The sequence below is a fragment of the Acanthopagrus latus genome, chromosome 3, assembly GCF_904848185.1.
Source record: "Acanthopagrus latus isolate v.2019 chromosome 3, fAcaLat1.1, whole genome shotgun sequence".
NCBI lineage: Eukaryota > Metazoa > Chordata > Actinopteri > Spariformes > Sparidae > Acanthopagrus > Acanthopagrus latus.
Genome location: NC_051041.1, coordinates 5,356,558 through 5,379,371, shown reverse-complemented (window position 1 = coordinate 5,379,371; position 22,814 = coordinate 5,356,558). Strand labels below are relative to the sequence as shown.

Here is a 22,814-nt window from a genome sequence, read left to right as displayed (position 1 = left end):
AAAACACTCGATCGTTTCAGCTGATTTTTGTTTGTCGTGTCTCTAAAATGTCGCCAACCTTTAAGCTGGAGCCCTGACACATTAAAAAACCTTCCCTGGGAACATCTGGATGTCTCTCAGATGAAGTGATTCAGACTATTTGTCAGAGTTAATATGAAATGCTTCTTCTTTTAATGCGGTAAGTGAAACAAAAGGCTTCCTGCAGGTAGCCCGCTTTGTTAGTCGCCTCTCAAAAGGCTTCTTACTTTCACTTTGATCTGCAACAGTCCATTCTTATTCGAACACAATTGTTCCGTCTAATTGTTTTCTGGGACAAGAAAGAGGCGTCCTGCTGGTGCATTCAGGAGCAGCTCCTCTTTGTTTTAACAGATTCTGCAGCCTGAGAAGTTTGGCCTTTTTTCTCTTAATTTAAAATTTGACACTTTCACCTTAAACACCCCCCCGTTAAATGGAGTTTTCTGTCATGGCAGGGGCGTTGTGCATTTCATGTAAAGAAGGGCGACTGATGCTCCCAGATGAACTTCCTCAAAGGTTGTAATTAACTGCTGTTTTATTGCATCCATTGTTGTAATTGGCACGCAAGTTTCTGAGAGGCGATAATGCCGTTTTTTTCCGTCATTTTGCAGCTTTTTTTTTTTTTTTTTTTTTTTTTTTTGGCCGTTAAGTTGTTGTCATGTGAGCTCGCATGTCAACAAGTCCACAACACGTCGTTATGAAGCTTTTATGTGTAAGAAAACAGCAGCCGAGGAGGTGTTTTAATCTGCGCTCCTGCTTCTCCCACGCTGCTCTAAATGCACAGATTATCCCAACACCTTCCTGAGTTTCCCTCGAACAACAAAAAGTTTCCCCCCGAAGGAAATATTCTCCCCTTCCTCCAACAAATATTTACACTGATTTTATTTTACCTCACACTTTTTTTTTAAGAGATGTGGTTTGATTCTTTCCACCTCTGCCAATTTCCTCCCCCCCCCCCCTTTTTTGATCCCAGTCCGACTGGTATCATCGGCTTTCCTCATTTACGGCTTGAAGGCGATCCTGACACCCGGGACGTCATGTGAAACCATGAAGGACAGGAGGCAATAAGCTGGAGAATAGCAGCAATCTTCAGGAAAAGTTCTCCATTCACTCTCACGCCCGTAGTTCTCTGTCCTCTTATCCGGGGCTGGAAGATAAAGAAAAAAAAAATCAATACAGAAACACAGTGTTAGATAAAAGCGGAGAGGGGGAGAGAGCCCGGCCAGGTTGGGTGTAGTGAATTAAAGCGATCAGAAATTTCCCAGCCACTCAGCCTTCAGTCTACATAACCTAACAGCCCTGTCTCGCTGCCGTCTATCACTCTCTGCTCTCTGTTCAATCCCTCTTTGTTCACTTTTGATTTCTTTTTGGTCTATTCCCCGTTTGCTTTGTGTTTTGGGATGAAGGACCTGTTTCCATTCAGCTGCAATAACTGCTGAGTGAAGGTTTTGGATATTGCAGGGAGCCCGTCCGAGCTTCCATACCGGCTCTGACAATTGCAGGGTCTCTCTGGAGGGACGCGAGGACGGGCTCTTGTTTTTAGCCGTGCTAGCAGCATTTTCTCAGTGTCTGGCAGTCGGTCCAGCACTCTGGTCCTGACTGAAACATACCAACATCTGTCGGATGGATTGCCACGAAAGTTTGTAAAGATATTTGTGCTCCTCAGAGGATGACTGATGATCTCCTGATTTTTCCCTTTAGAACCACAAGCAGGTTTTTGGTTTTTCAGTGAAATGTCTTCTGATCCATTAGATGGATTGAAAGTTATACAGACATTTTTGATCGCCAGAGGATAAAACGATTGACTCGGTAGCTCCTCCAGCTCAGAAGCCAGAATAAAATCTTGGCATTTTTCTGCAAACCGCAGGATGAGGGTTAATGGTTGGAGAATGGGGGGACAGTCTGGACATGGGAGTTTGGGGTCACATGGTCATGGTGGCAATGAGCAGTAAAACCCCATGTTCACCAGGTCCCAGGTCCTCCAGCTCCATGTCAGCGTCATGTCATGGTTTAATTTCCCACCTTAGGTCTTTTTAAATTCAACAATATGCATAAAGTCGCCCTCGCTGTAGCTGTTTCCTTAATACACAAAATAAGACAAGACACTGAACATAGCTACAAATAAGTGATAGTCATTATTTGTGCTGTGGCTAATGCAGAGCTGTCTGCAGGGTGACACCAGAATAGTCACAACGATTCGGGACAACTGCTTGTTTTTCAGGACGCCTGGTTTCCCTGGTTGCATGACACCTTGTGGAGACGTTGCCTTGATCACGTGATGCTGTAAATCCATCTTGCCAGGCTGCGAGCTGGAACACACAGTTTGTCAACCTTTCAGTGTCCTTTGAGGAAACTACTGGAGCTACAGCAGCAGAGACTGTTCATTTGAAAACAACAACGGAGGCTCCACAAGAGGTTAGAGTATGATTGGGCAAGTTAAGTCAAATCCTTACTGGTGCAGAATTTCTACATTTCCAACATTAGAAGCAGCTTCCAATAAGAAGTGTGAGGCACAGAGAGCCACAGGCTGCAGCCTCAGTCTGTAACATATGAGTCTGTGGGGTCTGCTGCTCCATCTGATTTACTTTCCAATGAAAGCGACGCGATCATAACAATTTTTTAGATGAAAATATCTCTCCTCTGAGGGGCTTCGGGGTGGCAGTCCGTTTAGCCTCCCCGCCACCTCCACTGCAACAGAATAGATCTAAAAGAATTACACTCACTCAGCCTCTGTTTCCTCATATAATCACACAAAAGGATTTTTCTTGAAAATGATCATAAATCACGGGCTGGATCGATACTCCGGGCCCTGGCTGCACTGGCCTGATAACACAATCAATACAGGGTATTTGGATTTTAATTAATACACGACGGCGCCTCAGCCCTGAAACGGTGAAATATGACCTCAGCCCCTTTTGAAATACGTCCTGCGGAGCGTCACACGCTGCGGCTCATCATGTCGATGTGATCTGGTACCTGAGGCTCTGAGAGACGGACGGGACGAGGTGACAAAGAAGATGGTGGACATATATTTGGACAAGATGCAGGTAAAACAAGACAATCAAGCAGAGGCTGCACAGGCACAGCGCTGCTTTTGAGCTAAATGGTGATTGATCTGAATACACTTCCAATCAGACCAAGAGGGGTGGTGCTAACCTCTGATAATCTGTTCAGAGGGAAAACATTAGCACCTATAAACCACGTTAACACTTAATCTGATCGTTTATCTCTCGTTGAAATAAATGTATTCTCTCTGCAGACATTAGATGAAGGGACGCTGTGGTCCCTCCCCGTCTATTTTTAAAAGCATAATTTGTCCGCACCATATTAAGTAACAAATGAGGTAAATCACTAAATTAAATAGTTTTTCCTGCTTTTATCTCCTCTGACTTCATACGATTACATATGCTGAAGATCGGAGCCTTCACGTCCCCACGGTTAGACTTTACTATATGTGAATATTCATCTCAATTATTGGTCTTGATTTTGAAATAATTTGTCCTTTAAGGTGAATCGAAAGTCCTTGATTTGTATTCTTTGAAAAGAGGCCCAACGTCTCAAAATAAAATCAAGATAAAACATGACTGCGTGCCACTAGGTGACATTCTCTTCACCCTTGTGTCCCCACCACTCTTCAACACACAGTAACGCGCTTGGCTAAATGCCACGGTGGTCACAAGTCTGGAAACGAGCCGCTCACAGAACTGTGAGAAAAAGAAGAACAAAGCCGGAATCTCACCGAACCAAAAACGCAAAAGATCGTTCCAACAAAGAGCCGGATGAGACTGACGGAGAAATGACAGCATCAGTCATAAAACAACCCGTGTTTTCAAACGAATGACCCTGTTGTGGTTGAGCTAGAATGACTGTTTTTTTCTGTTCAGTAAAGGAAGTGGTGTGTTTGCAATGACAAGCGCCCGTTGTCAGGTTAGTTGTGGTCAGTAAACCTCACTGTGGGTGGTTTTCATTATGAATCTGTACCTCATAAGTCAAGCTTTTCATTTTCACTTTGACCTAAATTTCTACAGCAGTTGAAAAATCACTTAAATCCACAGTGTCTGATAATGTTTAATATATTTTATCTGAGCACAAATGAAATATTGGTCAGTGTTTGGCTGCACAGCTTGAGTTTGTAAACCTCAAACCTCTCTTACATGCCGCCCAGATACTGACTGAAAACATCTCCAGTGGAATAAAGTTTTTCCTCTTGGTCCTCAAGTCTTCTCATGTCTTTTACTGTGACATATCTCTGCACATTTTTCTCGTGGTTGATCGCCGTCGGTCTCGGCGGCGGGTCGGGAGCCATTAGCTTGTCATATCTCCATCTGAGGCCTCGCGCTCTGCTCAGCAGCCCTCACATTCCTCAGCTGACAGGACGTTCCTGCGTTCAGCTGCGAGTAAATCACACACTGTTCTGTAATCTTCATACGGACGGGAGCCTGTCCTCTCGACTCTGCAGACTCAATTTTCAGGTTGATAAGGAGAGTACTTCATTCTTGGTGACAATCAGGAGCTCAAGCAGTGACTCACGCCTCAAATAAACAAACTATTAAAGTATGTTTGACGCTTTTTAAGCTGTCATGACACGTTTTGGCTTTATAGTAGAATCAAATTAAATAAAATGGGATTAAATCACTTATAATGAAGCTTGGTGTGTAAGTCCCAGTCTTTTTCAGCTTGCTGGTTTAATTAGTTTAATTTGTGCCACAACCACCCAAATGCTGTAATCACTGTAATTTTGTGAGTCCTACAGTTAAAGTTTCCAGTTTTTGAAACTGTGGATTGATGTTAAAATAAGGGTGGAGTAACTCTGTGCCCCGCCAGTTTGATAGCTGCTTGACTTCATCAGCTTATATTTTGAAACATAGGCCTCCTGCTCCATTATAATAGATCCTGAGGCATATACACCATATATTTATATATATTTAAGGGGATTAAAGGAGTCTGTTTATGCATTTTCCTGTCCTTCAGTGTGTTAAAGACGTTCTTGTGCATGTAAAAGATATTAAAAGTTCAAAGTTCAAAGTGCGCATCAACAGAAGCTCCTCTCTCCAGCAGAAAACACTGCTCCTTGAACGCCTCGTCAGTAGTCCCGCCTTTAATTCCATGACTTGGTGACATCACACCATGTCACACATTTGTTCAATTCAAGCCTACACCTAGTTTGGAAAGAAAAAAATTGATTTAGCACAGCTGCTCTGTTGTTGTTAGCAGTGCTGGCTCAGGCGTGTGTGAGCCAACCAATCAGAGCAGAGTGGGTATTGAGGAGGAGGGGCCTTAAAGAGACAGGAGCAAAAACATATTCTAATAGTAACACAAAATAAAATTAGGATTCTGATCATGTTTAATTTATACAATAAAATGAACTTAATCAATAGAACTTTATCAAGCATATTTGACATCTATACATATATCAGCCTATATACATGTTTTTGTTTGTTTGTTTGTTTTGTTTTTTGCTTCTCTGGCTGCATTTCTTCAACATGTGCATGAAAATGAGACCTTTAGTCACTTTTTAAGAATCTGGAGATGATTAAAAAGTATAACCGGAAGGCTGCTGAGTCATTTTCCCAAATGAACCAGAGGAAACAGAACTAAAAAAAAAAAAAATGGACAGGAAAACAAACATCCTTATCTGTATCGGCCTAATCTTGGATTCATGACTTCAGTATTTCTAAAAATTGTGGCTGTGGCAACAACTCCCTAAAATGAACTACAGGGTTGAACCAACGCTGCTGACAAAATCTAAAACAGTTTAAGCTTCATAGCAGTGGAATGTGTTACATGTTATGACTGTGTGATTAGGACTGTATCTGGTGCTGTCTCATGCCTTACTTTACTTCCTGCAGCACTTTGATACACTGAAAAGTTAAATTTACAGTCACTTATTGTGTAACACGTTCATTCAACTTGTTCCGACACGGTAGCTTGTAATACTAAACAATACAAAGTGATCCATTTGTTCCTCTAACAGATGTACAAAATAATTCAAGTGGTGCTCCAGGCTGTGGCTGCAGTCAGCGCCGGTGGAGGCCAAGTTAGAATCTGGAAGAGATCATGGTCAAGTAGTTGCTAGTTTGATTTTGTGCGCCGACGCTGGTTACAAAGAATCAATATCGAATCAAGGAGGGTTGAGTTCCCAGATAAGCGCTCTCGGCCACTCTGGCTATTCATCATAAGTCTGTAGAAACCTGATAGGTCAGAAGAAATTATATTCCGGCAGGAGTGGGGCCTCCTTATCTCTCCATAGCAGGGGAATAGGAGACATGCCGATCAATACCAGGCTGTTGTGTAGTACTTGCAATTATCAACAGCTGATTCTGTCCTCCCCCAGCTGCATCTTTTAATACCACATAATTACAAGTTTTGGGACAATGCCTGGCAAAAAGGGATTACAGCTCTGGTGAAGTATGCTTCATTCTTTTCTCTGCTTTGAAATAGCTACAGTCTGTGGAGGGAGGATCAAACAGTACCACCCGAAGTGATTTTACCATACACTTCAAACTCTGACGTTTGGCTCCATTCAACATTTAGTTATAGAGAGATATGGGAGCTTTAATTGAAATCGATGACCTTTGTTCAGTGAGTGAATGTCAAGGAACAACTGCAACTTGTGCAAGAACTACAACAGTAAAACTCCAGTAAGATTACAAACTCCTCACATCCCTGATCATCACTCAGGAGGAAGATTTCTTGTCCAACATTGAGACATTTTCGCTCTATAATGGCGCCAAATTGTGGGAGGTCGTAACAAATGAAGCAAGGGCTCCAACACCTCCTGTGGTATCCTGGCAGTAGCCTATCGCAGCCGGCTGAAGGGCAGCTAATGATGGACCGGAGGCGGAGGCAACAAGGAGAGCGCCGGTGCTGCCTCGGACAAACCAGGGAGTCTCACTTCCGACAGCCGCCACTTTGAGGTCGGACCTATCTGCGAACCTGAGCGCGATTTTTACGCACAAACTTTGACTTTACGCGCGATTTTTTTTTTAAAATCTGTTTTACGCAAGAAGTATCTCCGCTAACGCATCGATTCTGGACTTTACGCGCACTCGACATAAAGCCTATCCTCCTGTGGAAGGATGACTGCTGCTGCTGCTGCTGCTGCTGCTTGTGTTGTTCGATGTGTGTGAGGCGACAGATTCAACCGAGACATCCATCCATCCATCCATCCATCCATCCATCCATCCATCCATCCATCCAGTCAGCGCAAACTGGAGCTTTTGGCACAGACTCATCCAGGAGCTCAGGATGGAAACAAGTCCATCTTAAACCTGAATGACGTGCAGCACTCCGCCGCAAAGTTGAAGCCAAGACTTCTCGAGAAAACTCACAGCGCCTCGGGTCGGACTGAACCATGTCGACGCTGCTCGGACTTGTGCGTAAAAGCAGCCGCGCACCGGACAGGAAGTGAACTAATTATTATTAAACCCCATCCCTCATTTCCATATCTAGCGTGAGTCGGCTGGAGCGCAGCCAATCACCCAGCGAAGGGCAGCAAGAGTCGTAAAAGCATTATCCTTCCTCCATCACAATCACACTGACATGCGCAATCTGCACACGGGCATCAACACCAGCCGCCTCGTCCGCTTATTTCACCGACCCCGCTCCCGCTGAAGGGTCCCATTCGCTGCTCGTAGATGAGTCGGCGGAAGGCAGCAGCAGCAGCGAGAGATCAACATGTCCCGCCGCAAGCAAGCCAAGCCGCAGCACCTGAAGTCCGAGGAGGAGGCGACACGGAGCGGACTCCTCAGCAGCGATGGTAGGTGTCCGGGAGGCTTCACAACACTTTTACTGGCTTTTACTTCAAGCTGCTGAGAAACAGCAGCGACTGTCGTGAAAGAACCGCTTCATTCACAGAACTTAACGTAAGACATTTTAAGTAGAGAAATGTGATAATACATGACTATTATATGGCTCTATGTGTAATATATATATATATATATATATATATATATATATATATATATATATATATATATATATATATATATATATATATATATATATATGAAATTAAAGGTGGACAAACTATTTTGCGCACTTAACAGAAAACAAAAGTGACTCAGGCTGGTTTTACTTTCCTGTTTCGGCCTGACTTTATTTTTGATATTATTTAGTTTCAGTTTTGAAGCCTGACAAAACAAATCTTGTTGTTCTAAAAGGTGTTTTAAAAAATACGTAAACAAATAGATTTAAGGATGAAAAATGAAATTAGCTTTTAACGTTTTAACGAAAATCAGATCCAGATTTATGAACTGTGGACCATGTTGACACAGTGCGGGACACAAACAATACAAAAAAAATACAAAACCATGAAAACTTCTCACTCATGAAACCAAATTTCGTGTTTAACATCATTCATATTTTACATTTTAGCGAAAAAACAGGGCTTGTTGTAAATAAGCTGACGACAGGACGATGTATTTTATGTGTTTCTGCAGATTGTGTGTGAGGCCTTCCTGTCAGCCAGTAAAACTTTCACATTTTCAGAAATATTTACATCCTAAACCAAGAAGAAATAATCAGCAACGAAAACGAGGATCTAAAGAATCTATTTACATGTTTAGAGACTCTGTACTTTACTGTAACACTGCTTTAATTTATGTGCAAATTAGTATAAAAAAACGAAAAAGATTAACATGTACTATTTCTCAATCTTAAAGTATAAACATTTTTTATAACAGTGTATTAATACTATTTTTAAATGTTCAGCCTTGTACACATCAGATCTCCCTCCCTCAGCTTATTGCCAGCCTGTGTTATGATGCACCGGAGGCCTTACATCATTTCCAATATTTCAATATTTAATTAAACGATTTAATTTTCTCTATCATGTTCATGCAGGGAAGCCTGCACGTCATTTGAGTCCTGCGATCAACACTCACAGACGAGAACTGACTCACAACAACAATATCTGAACCGTAAATTGTCCTTTAAACTATTAGATGTGTCTTTTTCTTAAATCGACTAAATTTTAAATGGAGTTTTGAATGCGTTCTCTTAAATTTCATGCACCATCTTTGGTTTAGATCCTAACTGATGGCTCATGAATTTGAATTAATCTAAATTAATCTAATGCAATATGATTTATTTAACATGTGCGTATTTATTTAGATTAATGTCGACTTTGTTCATCTTTTATAGCACCAAAACCAAAAAAAACAAAAACAAAACAAACAAACGGTCTGCAAAGGACTGAGCTAATTTCATGCAGTAATTTAAATCATCACCATCACAGCTCATCTTTCATGTTTTCTTCAGTCAAATTATTTGTCACTTTCTGATTATCTGAGGCTGTGAGAAGGTGTCGAGTGAGGCAGAGGCCCTCCCACAGTCCTGCAGCCAGGCGGGGGGCTTTGATTGAGCCTGCTGACTTAACCTTTGTCAGCCTCACCCTGCGAGGGGCAAGTGCTCCGTGTCTGGATCATAATACAATTAGTACATCTGAACCGGTGACCTCTGCAGCCGGGAGGTCACGCAGAGAGGCAGAGGGGGCATCAACGCCGGGCCCAGAGTCTGTTTGCTTTCCAACTGCGGCTTCTTGGTTTTTGTTTTTTCACTCCTCGCCAAACTACACAGCGAGAAACAGACATAAATCTGTTTTCCGACCCCTCGCAGTATGGACTGAGCGAGAGTGACAATTTAAAATAAATGTAAAAATCAGTTCAGTTGTTGTATCTGGAAATACACTCTGAGCTTTAGATCTAAACGGATCCCGTCTTTGTTGTTTCTGGAAGTAAATCTGACAAAGTGCAGACAAAATCCTGAGCTGAAACAGTGAAAGTGTTTTCGCGCCTGTGTTTGCTGAATCGCCTTGGTGATCTTCAGACCACCCACTTGGTGAGCCAGCAACTCTGACTATTTACTGACGAGTTTGACTTTTACACAGATTTTACTCACCCGGCTGTGGCTACACTCGTCTTTTCTGATCCGAAAAAAAAACAAGTTAAAATCAGTTTTAATCGTCTCAGATGTGACAGAATAGGAAGCTCCAGCCTGTGATGTATTGCTCATTAACACTGAGATTTCTGTGTGTGTGTGTGTGTTTGTTTGCATGAGGCTGTTTTGAGTGTGTTGCTCTCAGAGAGTCACTCTTTCAGGTGGTGAAACACGGTGATAATTGGAGTGTATTGACTGCACTTGGAGACGTGAACACACACACACACGCGCGCACAAACCATGTGCACGTACGCACACACTCATGTCAAATTCAGCACAAACACACGGACGCCTCAAACACTTTATGTCCCCATTTACTGTGTTTAAGAACAAAGGGGCAGCACATATGTCCGGCCACACACACACAACACAAGCACACACACACACACACACACACACACACACACACACACACACACACACACACAGACACGCACACACACACACACACACACACACACACCTCCTTTGGTGTCATATTTTATGATTCCTGATTATGAGGCGGATATATTTTTTTTTTATATTAAACAAATAAATTAATGCCTTTTTAAAGGGGCAGTTTGTAGTTTTGGAAAAGAAATTTAAATGCAGATTTTTAATATTTATAATATTCACGTAATACAGTAATACAAACTCAGGAATATTTATATTTTCCATAACTGAATAAAACAAGCTGTTCTCAGAGGAAAATAAGGTCCCAGAACACTGTTTGAAGCTAGGAAGGTGGCAGGGTCCGCCACACATATAAACAAAGTGAAACAGTATGAAACTGTGTCGTCCTTTCATGTCAGTTTATTTATTCTTCCCTGGAAACAAAAAGTTTATTTAGTTTGTTTCAACATAAAAAAAAAAAGCTCCTTCTCTTCTGATAAACGTTCCTTTCCAAAAACTACGTAATGCACCTTTAAATTGTTATCCCCTTAAATGTGTGCAGGAAAGCCCGAGTGTATGTAACAATAATTTACTATTGATTCCCCCCAAATCTTTCCATCTGGTATCGCTGTCTGATTCCTAATGGGGCAGAGCCTGAGCAGATGCAACAGTGATTCTAGTGTCGTGTCAAATCTTTTCTCACAGAACGTCAAATAACAACTACTGGAAGAGGAGAAAGAGGGAAACTGTTATGTCAAAAATGCTGTCAAACAGAAGAAAAAACGTGTTTTAACACAGATCTGTTGTATACATAATAATTTGATATATGTATAACTATGATAATCTGTAATTATCAGGAGTAAGAACAACAAATCCATGTTATGTCCTGTTCGAATCAGGATATTTCGGTTGTTTTATTGGTTTTCTCTGCTTTGATTTTCCTGTAAATTTAGAGTTTGATTACATGTTTGAGTGGAAAACTTTCCACATATCATTAAGTTATTTTCTGTAGTAGAAATGCCTATCATTATTTTCTTATGCCACCAGGACTCCCCTGGAAAAGAAATGCTGAATCTCAATGGGAATATTCCAGATTAAATGAAAAATAAAAATGAAATTAATTCACTTTTTAACCACAGAATTACAATTTAGTTCTTCTGGATGTGGGAACACACAATTACACTCATCAGAGTGTGGGCATGATCAGTAATACAGTAGTAATAATGAATTTATAATGTGTGTGAATCTGCTTGGAGCATCACATGGCTGCAATTTCCTCCCGAACAACTCACCACAGAATTCAGGTTTTAAGCAAAATATGTGTAACAACACAGTTTTTTTTAGGATAAAGATGAGCCATGTTAGTGAAATGTATGAATGAACCAAAAAAAAATCAATACACTGTACTGAATTTCATTATCTGTCTGAATGCACAATTGAGAGGTCACATCACTTCAGTGAACTCTATTGATTTTTGGTAAAGATTATTAACAGGGGGTGTTGGTTTAAAAAGGCCTGTCAGACGCTTTAATGTGAGCCTGTTGAATTTGAAGAAAATAAAAATACAGCTGCGAACGTTTAGATTGTTAGGAAAACTCTGGCTTTAAAAATAAGACAGTTAAAACTCAGAACTCCCCTCCGCTTCCTCTCAGGCAGCATCATTGTTGTAAAAGATATATTTTCCACTCTGAATGACAGTGAAACACACTCTGTTTGTATTAGCTGAAATGTTTCATCACTTGGTCTGTTCCTGGATGTGTTTTGCATCATTTTACAAAACCCTCCTTGTAATTCAGCTCGACATGTTTGTTATCTTTGGACACTTCGGGGTCTCTTGTGGAATTTTAAGTTCGCTGGGTTTGAACAATGCTCGTCCACACAACACGAGTTTGGAAAGATGGACTCACTGCTGTGTGTGTGTGTGTGTGAGAGGATTAACTGCAACGTGATAAAGGAAAATGTGTCCCTGGACAATAAATGAACAGTTTTGTCTTGTTTCTTTCACGCTTTCAGGCATGGTTGAGGCCGTGGAGAGAGAGGAGACCGATGGAGGCTGCAACCACAGCAGTGAGGAGACACACATCTGTGACAAATGCTGTGCTGAGTTCGTCACTTGGACTGAACTGAGTGAGCATCACAAAGTCTGCACTGACGATCCCCTGGTGCTCATAGTGAAGGACAATGAGCAGATGCCAGTTCCCGAGGAGTCTCCTATCGGACCCTCTCCGGTTCCCAGTGTGGCCTCCAGCGACTCGTCCGCGGCAGAGTCCACGGACGCTGGCTTCGAGCTGGGAGAGACCCTAGTGAATGACACTGACAGTCTGGATAATTTAGAGGAAGGCGTTGATCGGGATGAAGCCATGGAGCTCGAGCATCGCCCACAGGACACCACAACCTCCAGCCCTCAGCCTCCAGATTCAGCTGAGTCCACCTCCCCTCAGACGCCAGCTGCTGGCAGCTACAGCATGCCGAGTACGAACGTGACGCTGGAGATCCTCCACAGCACCAGGGTGGCTGTGGCCCAGTTCTCCCAGGGAATCAACAGCTGTGGAACTGGAGGGAAAGCAGCCTCAGCGGCCATCCCGGTGATCCTGGAGCACCTGCTGGCTCTGCAGCAACAACAGGTCCACCAGCTGCAGCTTATCGAGCAGATCTGCAGCCAGGTCGCCATCATGAACAGGCAGCCAACACAGGGAGCGTTGAACCCAGTCTCCAGAGCTCTGTCTCTGGCTCCAAACCCTTTCCCTTCTCAAGGCATCATCCCTCCCTCCATCCTGCCACTGTCAGGGACGATGCCTTCCATCGTCAACGGACAGGCTGCTGTTTCTATGTCCTCTGTGCTTGAAAAGTCACAAAGCCCCCCCTCACAAACTGTATGCGGGCAGTCCACCTTTAGAGATGTAACATGTACCTCAGCTTCCTCAGAAAACTCAACCCCATCTCACTCCAGCTGCAGCAGCAGCATCTCCACATTACTGCCTCCTTACACAGGCAGCAGCAGCATGAGCTGCACTCAGACACTGAGCTCGACCAGCCCGCTCTCCCTGGGCCAGAGCGGCCTCCTCAGCTCATCCTCCAGCCTGCCATTTCTACCTCAGAGCCCCCCCAGCAGCGTTATTTTCCCCAATCCCTTGGCTAGCATCGCCGCCACAGCTAACGCACTTGACCCTCTCGCGGCCCTAATGAAGCACAGGAAAGGGAAACTGCCTAACGTGTCCTTGTTCGAAACGAAGCCCAGCCCCGAGGAGCCCTTCTTCAAACATAAATGCAGGTTCTGTGCCAAAGTGTTTGGCAGCGACAGCGCTCTGCAGATACACCTGCGCTCGCATACAGGAGAGCGGCCCTTCAAATGCAACATCTGCGGCAACCGCTTCTCCACAAAAGGGAACTTAAAGGTGCACTTCCAGAGGCACAAAGAGAAGTATCCTCATGTGCAGATGAACCCCTACCCGGTGCCAGAATATCTAGACAATGTGCCAACGAGTTCTGGGATTCCCTATGGGATGTCCATCCCTCCTGAAAAACCTGTCTCCTCGTGGCTGGATAGCAAACCTGTTGTAGCAGCTCTGCCAGCCACTATGGGTCTTCCGCTTTCCTCCACTATGAGCAGTATCGGAGGCTCGAATGACCCTGTAAGTGTAACACCATCCGTTAAATCTTCCTACCAGCCAGCTCCTTTTGAATGTGTATCTTTGTCACCTAACCACAGAGGCAGTGAGGCTCATTTCTCTCCTGTTTCAGAGTCGAACCGTGAGACAGAAGCGTCCAATATACTGAAAACAGAGGGGGTCCACCTGCCCCAGAACTGCTCCCTTAGACCAAGAGCCAACACAGTAACAGAGGCAACCAGCAGCACGGTCCCGTCTGTGGCCACCACGCCTGAACCCGTCACCTCTGCATCCCCGGCCTCCAACTCCTCGCCTCTCTCGCTCCACTCAGACGAAACTAAACTCCCAACTGGCTTCCTGGACTCTATGCAAACATCTGAAACCTCAAAGCTCCAGCAGCTGGTGGAGAACATCGACAAGAAGATCACGGACCCCAACCAGTGCGTCCTCTGTCACCGCGTCCTCAGCTGTCAGAGCGCGCTAAAGATGCACTACCGCATTCACACCGGGGAGAGGCCCTTTAAATGTAAAGTGTGCGGCAGGGCCTTCACCACCAAAGGCAACCTGAAGGCTCACATCGGTGTTCACAGGGAGAATCCTCCTGTTCAGGTGCAGCACTCGTGTCCACTTTGCCAGAAGAAGTTCACCAACGCCGTCGTCCTGCAGCAGCACATCCGCATGCACATGATCGGGCAGATTCCAGACTCGACGCTGGTGGACCGGCTGCAGGAGATGGACGGTGATCTCTCTGTCAACGAGAGGAACTTTGACAGTCTCAGCAGCAACAGCAATGAGCTCATTGATGATATTTCAATGGAGGAAAACGAGGAAGAGGAGGAGGAGGACGTAGAAAACATGGAGGAAGGCGTGAATGCATCCAAACCGTTGATCTCTGATTGTAATTCTCCTCCTAAGTCCTTCGCTGTTGTTTCAAGTATAGCTGCTCTGGAGAACCAAATGAGGATGATTGACTCTACCGTGAGCCTCAACCACAACTTCGGTTTGAAATCCCTCACAAATGGTTTTAGCGACGGCGGCCACCTCATTTCAAAATTCTCTTTATCGGAGAAAGGGGTGGAGGACTGCAGCCCAAATGTGTCAGAATCCTCCTGTTCGCCTCGCGTGTCGGCGTCTCCGATTCACAGCAGCTCAGAAGGCATGACGATCAAATCACCGGCGGCGAACAGCAGCAGGCCAGAATCCCAGGAGCCTCTGGCAGCCTCAGTGAAGAGAGAGCAATCTGAGTCTCCTAACTGTGCTTCAGAGCCGAGAGGAGTACAGGCCAGCAAGCTTTGCGTGAAAGAGGAGGCTCCTTACAGCGTGTCCTTCCAACTGAGCAGAGAGAGAGGTACGTTTCAGTTCAGTGTGCTCAAGTAGTTTTCTTTTCACGACGTCTCCATCAAAAGTTTGACTAACGTTACTTTCATTTCAGCTGCAGGTCAGAGCATCCCCAGCCTGGTCACCAGCCCCTCGTCAGGCCTGATAAAGACCGAGATGAACAGTCACAATCACCCAAACAACCCGGCAGAGGGGCAGCACCCGCCGTTTAGTGTCCACATCCCTCCGGCATACGCGTCAGTCGGCAGCCCGGGGATGACCTCCCTGCTCGGACCCGCTCCTCCTCGACGAATGCCGAAGCAGCACAACTGCAACGTCTGCGGGAAGAACTTCTCGTCGGCCAGCGCCCTGCAGATCCACGAGCGCACGCACACCGGAGAGAAGCCGTTTGTGTGCTCCATCTGCGGCAGAGCTTTCACCACAAAAGGAAATCTGAAGGTAGATGTGCTGTCAGGACTGAAGCTGAGCACTTTGTTAACCTGTTTGGTGGCGAATATCTTCCTTTGGTTAGATATTAGATCACGTGATGATGGAGGGCTCTCTACAGCTACTGCTAAAATATATTAATCCATCAATTTTTAAATGAAATGGTTTAGTTAATATGCTTCCAATAAAAGCGTAGTGGGACTGACTCTGTGCTGTGTTGTGCACTGGATAATAGCACACTTCCTGGCCTGTGTTTGAGTGTTTTGATGCATTGCAGCATCATAACTCCTTCCAGTTGCAGAGAAACAAATCAGTCACAGGTTATTTTGCATAAATACGCCTTTCTTCTCTGTTGCAGGAAAAAGAATTTCAAAACAAAAGCAGAAAGTGAAGCCAGTTCGTATACAGAATGCTCCACTTTTATCAAAAAGAGAAACAAATTATCTGTAATTGTTTCATTAAAGATAATGAGGAGAACTACAAGCATTACATTCACATTTCAAAATAAAAGTCAATGCACATCAGATTCAACAGGGATTTTTAACACCTGGTTCTTATCTTAGTCCCCTCGTGTTTCCAGGTCTTTTTCTGTCCACCAAAAACCAAAAGGAACATAAAAAATCAATAAATAAACCCTACAGACTTTTGGCCCTTCCTTTTTTTCATTTTCTCTAATAACAAAAAAAAATGTAGTGATACAATTTATAATTGTTTTCTTTAATGATTATTCTGCTGATGATTTTCTCCTTTAATCAGTTGATTGATTTTGTTCCCAGACCCTAAGGTGACATCTTCAAATTGTTGTTTTTGTCCAACCAACAGGCCAAAATACAAAGATGCTTCACTTTACAATAAGAAATTATAAGGAAGATCAGCAAATCTTCACATTTGAAAAGTTGAAACCAGCAAATATTTCACACTTTGTCTTGGGAAAATCATTGAAACAATTGATTGATTTTCAAAATAGATGGATAAACAAATAACTTGGGCTGTAAATCAATACTGGGATTTAAAAAAACGACACTACGAAGATCTTGTAAAAATAGATGTGTAGCAAATATATGTGAAACACTTTCTACTCTGAAACATTTGACATTCATCAGCATATTAATGTATGGAATGGGGGAGTGTAGTTCAGTAGAAGGATTGAAGTAACAACTCTTTCAGTGCAGGGTGCTTGATATTCACTGAACATGTTGTTATTTTGAAATAAAAGCATCCAAATCTAAAATCTTGTGTGTCATTTCCAGGTTCACATGGGAACTCACATGTGGAACAACGCACCAGCCAGGAGAGGCCGTCGGCTGTCGGTGGAGAACCCCATGGCCCTGCTGGGTGGCGAGGCGGTGAAGTTTGGAGAGATGTTTCAGAAGGACCTGGCAGCTCGAGCAATGAACGTGGACCCTGGATTTTGGAACCGCTACGCAACAGCTATCGCCAACAGCCTGGCCACGAAGAACAACGAGATCTCAGTGATTCAGAACAGAGGCATCTCTCAGCTCCACCCTCTGACTGCAGGCATGGACAGAGTGAGCACCGCAGGAAGTCCCATCACCAGTCGGACCAAGACGGGCATGGACCTGGGGAATAATAGACATTTTTCTATGCTGATTGATGACAGCAAAGAAATTGGAATCAATTGAAAACAAGCTGAGTGGTGACTTGAAACTTATGCAATCTACTATGGACGTTTAAATATTTGTAAAACACCTTGTTTGTTCTTATGTATTATATATAGGCCTAAAAAAAAGAACTTTTTATCAATTGACAGAGAATCGTAGGGTATTCACGTTTTGCTATTTTACTTTGCTGTCATTTGTGAACGTTTTGTTTTTCTATACATAAAATAAGTTGTTCAACTTGTACCTGAGAATCCCTACGGTGCTTGGAGGTATGGTTGCTCTGAAGAAGGGGACACATTATGTATTTTCAAATCAATAATGCAAAGAGTCTGCTATCTCCTCTGGACAGCTGCCCAGTGCTGATAGCTAGTGCAAAGCACAAACCATCCTCATGAATATACACAATTACGAGTTGCAGTGAGCTACTGTCAATGTTTTGGTGAGACATTGTCATTCTTAAACAACACTTGGACCGAATAAAAACTAGAACAAACAGTCTGTATGTTCAATTCACTACCTCTGTCTTTTTAAACGCTGAAATGTGCCCACTTGTCTTGGTGTTATTTCACACACGGCTTGAGCTTCATCATGACATTAAGCTCTCTTTCTTGACTGCATGCATTATGGGAGCAACTTTGCATTTTTTTTCTGCAAGAAAAAACAACTTCAGATGAGCACCCATGAACAAAATACAATGCAAAACTGCACTTTTCTCATACTGCAATACATCCCGAAACAAAACTTAAACAAATACTACTTCTAATAATAATAACCTCTTTTTGTTACCATCAGTTTTCATAAGCATAAATCACCTTTGAATACATCAGTTTTTTGTTTTCCAGATCATCGATTTAACAAACTTTATGATGCACATGACATCTTGCAGTCCATCTCCACTGTGAGAGGATGAGCACAGACATTTTCAAAAAACGACCACATCATTTTCCAGAAGCACATCCGATAGTGAAAGTTTTTTTCAAGTTTTTTTTTCCAGATTAATGGAGACTTCCTTGGAAATTGCTGGGAATAATTTTGGGACAAACACCCATTAAAAGCTCGTTATGCCGCTTTATCTGGAATATGATCATGTACTTTTGAAAAAAAAAAGTAAACAAAGAAAAATAAATGGTTCAACATTGACTTTACTGATGAGAAAATGGGGGAATAACAGTTTCCACCCAAGTGTTCACTCACTAGCTTCTTCTCACGGTCTTTATCAGTCAGTATCTGCTCAAAAGCTTTTCCCATAAACTTTACATTTTACTTGACCACACTAATGAAATAAACCAATCACCTATGATGCCTTCGTAACTCCTGGAAAGCACAAACTCCATTTTGTTACACCCAACCATACGAACTTTTGGTAAGAACAACACACATTCTTTTTTTCATCTTTTTTACAAATCCGTCACCCAATAGGTACGTAAAGAAAGTGGATAATGCTCCCTCTGTGCATTCTAACCGCAAACCTCGCGTCCGAATTCTTCTTCGTTGGTCGGGAGTGTCATAGCTACGACATTTTTGTGCGGCAAGTGAATGCATCATAAATCCCAACCGTTTTTTTTTCTGCGTGACGTCAGGATGTGTACTGCCCAGCCAAGATGGCTGACAGCATCCCGTTAAATCCAGTGCGGAAGAACTCGAGGAGGACCCCGTATTACAACTCAGCCAGACTTCCAAGGTACGGAGGGGCCACCCGGGCTGCTTCTTCGCTCGCTTACTGAAGAAACAACCCTTTTTCTAAAAATGTTGACATTTCGCTGCCCCGTCTGCTCCCGGGGTCCGTGTTGTCTGTATGTGTGGGTCGTGGCTTGTTAGCTTGTGTTGCTAGCACTGCTGTTGACAGCTCCTTCGCAGTTTCTCGTCATGACAGCTGCTTGGTTTGCCCACATTATCATTCATGGAGTTTAAAATCCGTCAAATGTTTAATCTGGCTTTGTTAGTCCCATACAACAACCTCGATAACCTCTTACTCAGCGTTAGTGACAGATACATGTTGAGCACCAGACAGCTCAGTCCCCCCCCTGGCTTTTAACTTAAAGTCACATGATAGCTTATCTGTCTTAAGTTCGTCACATGTTATGAATGTGATGTTGTGTGCTGTAGTCATCATTCACGAGATTGTTCATTTTTCAGACTGGACGATGATGAGCTAATAAAGCCCTCAGGGTCAGGATTGGACAGGAAGTGAAGTAGTCGCATGAGCAGGTACTTTTAGACCAAGTAGTAGGTTGTTGTTTTTTTTTGACTGTTTACATTGTGTAAATTACTATTTGTAATTAATAGCCAACCACACATGTATGTACTACAATCAGCTCTGCATTGAAGTAGCTGTTCTTGATGTGTTAAGTTTAATTACATCACTTTTAAAGACAGATTGCAAGGGACATGCCTCTGTAACTCTGTCTGCCTCTCTTGCTCTCTGTAACAACATACATGTGACAGTTAATTTGGCCATGTGGTGACTAACTGACTGACTGACCTCACTATTGCAGTCAGACTGCTGGGTCAGCTACAGAGCAGCAATGATCCTGATGCTTCAAAGCTTCACTGATGAAGCTTTTCCACTGACACAGGAAGCAGTTGTTGGCGAAGATGCCTGTTCTGCACCAGAGAGCAAGCAAACCTTCTTCCAATCCAGCCCACGTTAACACCGGGTTGAGAGTTAAATTATTATGCAATCAGATGTGGGAGTTGCATAGCAAGAAACAATGTGGCTATTAATGTACCTTGTTGGCAAGTCCTAACAGTGTGTAAACAAAAGACACAAACAACGTTAAAGAGTTACTGGCTGCTGGTGATTCATACATTTCCTGACTCGTATACCTAAGCCAGAGTCTCAGCTGTACAAACACTGTTCTGTCTTCAAACAATACTCAACGATACAAGACTCTCCTCCCATATGTAGGTATGCATCTTTTATTTGCAGACTTCCCAGTTTATTTTTTTACTGGTCTTGCTCTTATTTTCCTCTCCTGTTTGCTTCTTGCTGTATTTCTGTTTGCCTATGAGCATTAACTCATTTTAGACTTCATGAAGTTGTTAGTTCAAGACCAGTCAAAATAAGGGGAAAGGAGGTAGTTTCACCAACTAAGATCCATTATTTTAGTTGTTGATATGCTGGGAGTGAACCAATATTCGCGTGTGAGCTAGAGCTGCAACAATAATATCGATTGGTTGTCTATTAAATAATAATTTACTATGCAGTTTAAGTTGGGGTTTTTTTTTTGCTATTTTTAAGAGGCAAAAATTACAGCTTCTAAAATGTAAATATTTTCTGTTTTCTTTATTCTGTAATCTGCATGTAGGTGATGGACTCCACAGCAATAAAGATTGTTGTCTGTCACATGGTTTGAACTCTGCTGATATATTAGATCACTCTGTAAAATAAGACCAGCACAATATTAACCATCATAACCGTCTTTATACACAAGTTTTCACTCATAACATCTCAGTGAGTTTGTTTGATTTCACTGAATGTATGACAGTACTAGCACTGACTGTAATGTTTAGAAAGTGTATGACTCAGTCCTCTCTTTCCCAGCCATCTCGCACCCTTCCTATTTATATTCTATCATAACAGCTATATTTATATGGGCAGATGCAGTTGTAAAACTGATAGGATTAGAAAGGAAGGTTTTACAGACCGCTTTATAAATCAGATGGAGGATTTAATGTTCCAGATTTAGAAAAAAGTCATCTCACTACTTAAGGATTTTATTTGTGCCATATAGTCATATAAAAAAAAAGATTAGGTTTGTTGTCTGTTTAAAAAAAATAGTAATGATATGTGTAATAAATGTAGATCGGCTTTCATTCAACAGCACTGTCTGCAATTCTACTGAATCTTGTAGAAATCATACTTGGTTAAAACAACTTTTGAGAATCTTAAACAAAATGCCAAACTTCAGTTTTTGTTGGAGAGTATGCTGCAATTCAATAAAGTTACTATAGTTAATAATAATAAACTGTGGTCAGTCCAACATACATTGAAGTATTGTGCTATTTTGTTTGACTTAATCTTTTATTCCACTGTTTGAATTGGTGACAAAACTGAGATGTATGCAGAGACTGAGAGGTCTGGAACCAAAATTGTATAAATTAACATATACAGTAGCAGTTTCAATACAAGATACAGTGTATGAATATAGTAGTCTTACAGCAGAGATCTATGATGTATGTAGTAATACATATGATAGAATGCATGTCTTTTGTGCTTATCATACATTTCATTTCAGTTGGGTTTGCCTGGGTTGACACTTACTTGACACATATTTCCTGCTCTACCACATGGTGCAATGAGATACTGAAATGTGTTTTGCGAAAAGTAGTGACTTCACAAACTGTCCAGTACTTGAATAGTAGTGTTTAGTGTCTTAGTCTGGGTGTTAGACAGTCCACTCAGGCTAACATGGTGCAAGAACAGATAAAAAAAGTTGTTTGAGGACTTAAAACCCTCCTAATTACTCAGGTATCAGATGAAGCAGAAAGTCAGGCTGCACCAGCTTCTGTATGTTTTGTCGTTGGCATGATGAGCAGCCCTGCAGGGCCGTATCAGTGTGGACTAGTGTGGATGGTTGATCTTAAGCTTATAATCCCGCTGATGCAAGTTTTATGCATGTTTACATATCCATGTTTTTGTAGGTACAAGACACTCATTCGTGTACAGCTCAGTGACCTTTCAGGCTGCTCATATTCAACAATTTCCACATCAAACATTTTCATTGGTCAGACTATCCAAATAGATCTGCATCCATGCAAAAATACTATTCTGTAATTAATATGTTCTCATTTTAGAAAAAGGAAGTAAAGTTTGTAAGTGCAGACTGATTGAAACCTATTCAGAATGATGCATTTACATTCAGCGGAATTGAATGAAAATTAAATTGAAATAGAAATTAAGCTCTCTGCTGCAACTAACCAAGTAATATGTTCATTGATGTCATAATAAAACTGCTGACTTCTGTACACAGTTATTTATTTCATTATACCTTCTTGGCTGTGTTGTGATTCAGCCCTCGCACAACTCTTTGTACTTTTTAAGAGCAGTGTGTTATTTTTATCATCAGTCTTTTGCTCTTCAAATTCTCACACTGTGCAGAAAAAAACATGAAGACAGTCATCAGCAAATATGCAGCCAGTCTCAACACCTGCAGTTTGCACCTTCTCACACTCTCACACCAGAGTCTGGAGAGTCATCTGCCTGAGCAGGAAAAGTGATGTAATTAGAAACAATCTCTAGCCAACTGTATGAGTTTCTGGTTTTATGGTGAAGCCCGTGTTTCATTTAGCAAGTGGAATTGGAAGTGGTCAGGTTGTAAACACTAGATTTGACACATGTACTACAGCATTGCACCAGGGTTTTTGTTGGGAAGGTTTTCTGATATTGAATGTTAATGTTCTTGATGTAGTCAGCTTCCCTCACATGCCGGTAACTCCAGATTTGGGTTTGCACCATAATTAATTAACAGTAACATTAGATGGATTGTGATAA

General features: G+C 42.4%; 2 protein-coding genes across 3 annotated transcripts in view; both read left to right on the top strand.

Moving 5' to 3' along the window:
• Positions 1–6,902: 6,902 nt before the first annotated feature.
• Positions 6,903–17,825, top strand: sall3b (spalt-like transcription factor 3b). The gene is made up of 4 exons (XM_037092928.1): positions 6,903–7,774; positions 12,340–15,282; positions 15,367–15,710; positions 16,949–17,825. Exons 1-4 carry the CDS (start codon positions 7,693–7,695, stop codon positions 17,339–17,341), a joined length of 3,762 nt encoding a protein of 1,253 aa, XP_036948823.1. The 5' UTR covers positions 6,903–7,692; the 3' UTR covers positions 17,342–17,825.
• Positions 17,826–18,879: 1,054 nt separating this feature from the next.
• The window catches only part of atp9b (ATPase phospholipid transporting 9B), a 41,492-nt gene continuing 37,557 nt past the window's right edge, over positions 18,880–22,814 (top strand). Inside the window, exons 1-2 of one of the 2 annotated variants that reach the window (XM_037093052.1) lie at positions 18,880–19,001; positions 19,457–19,528. In XM_037093052.1, coding sequence (XP_036948947.1) covers positions 19,521–19,528 — 8 coding nt within the window. In that variant the 5' untranslated portion in view covers positions 18,880–19,001; positions 19,457–19,520. The remainder of the gene's footprint in view (positions 19,002–19,456; positions 19,529–22,814) is intronic. The other variant, XM_037093051.1, reaches the window with a different exon arrangement.

Coding starts and splice junctions, on each gene's coding strand:
- sall3b (XM_037092928.1), top strand. CDS start 7,693: ATGTCCCGCCGCAAGCAAGCCAAGCCGCAGCACCTGAAGTCCGAGGAG. Junction 15,283..15,366: donor CCAACTGAGCAGAGAGAGAG/GTACGTTTCAGT, acceptor CTTTCATTTCAG/CTGCAGGTCAGAGCATCCCC. Junction 15,711..16,948: donor CCACAAAAGGAAATCTGAAG/GTAGATGTGCTG, acceptor TGTCATTTCCAG/GTTCACATGGGAACTCACAT.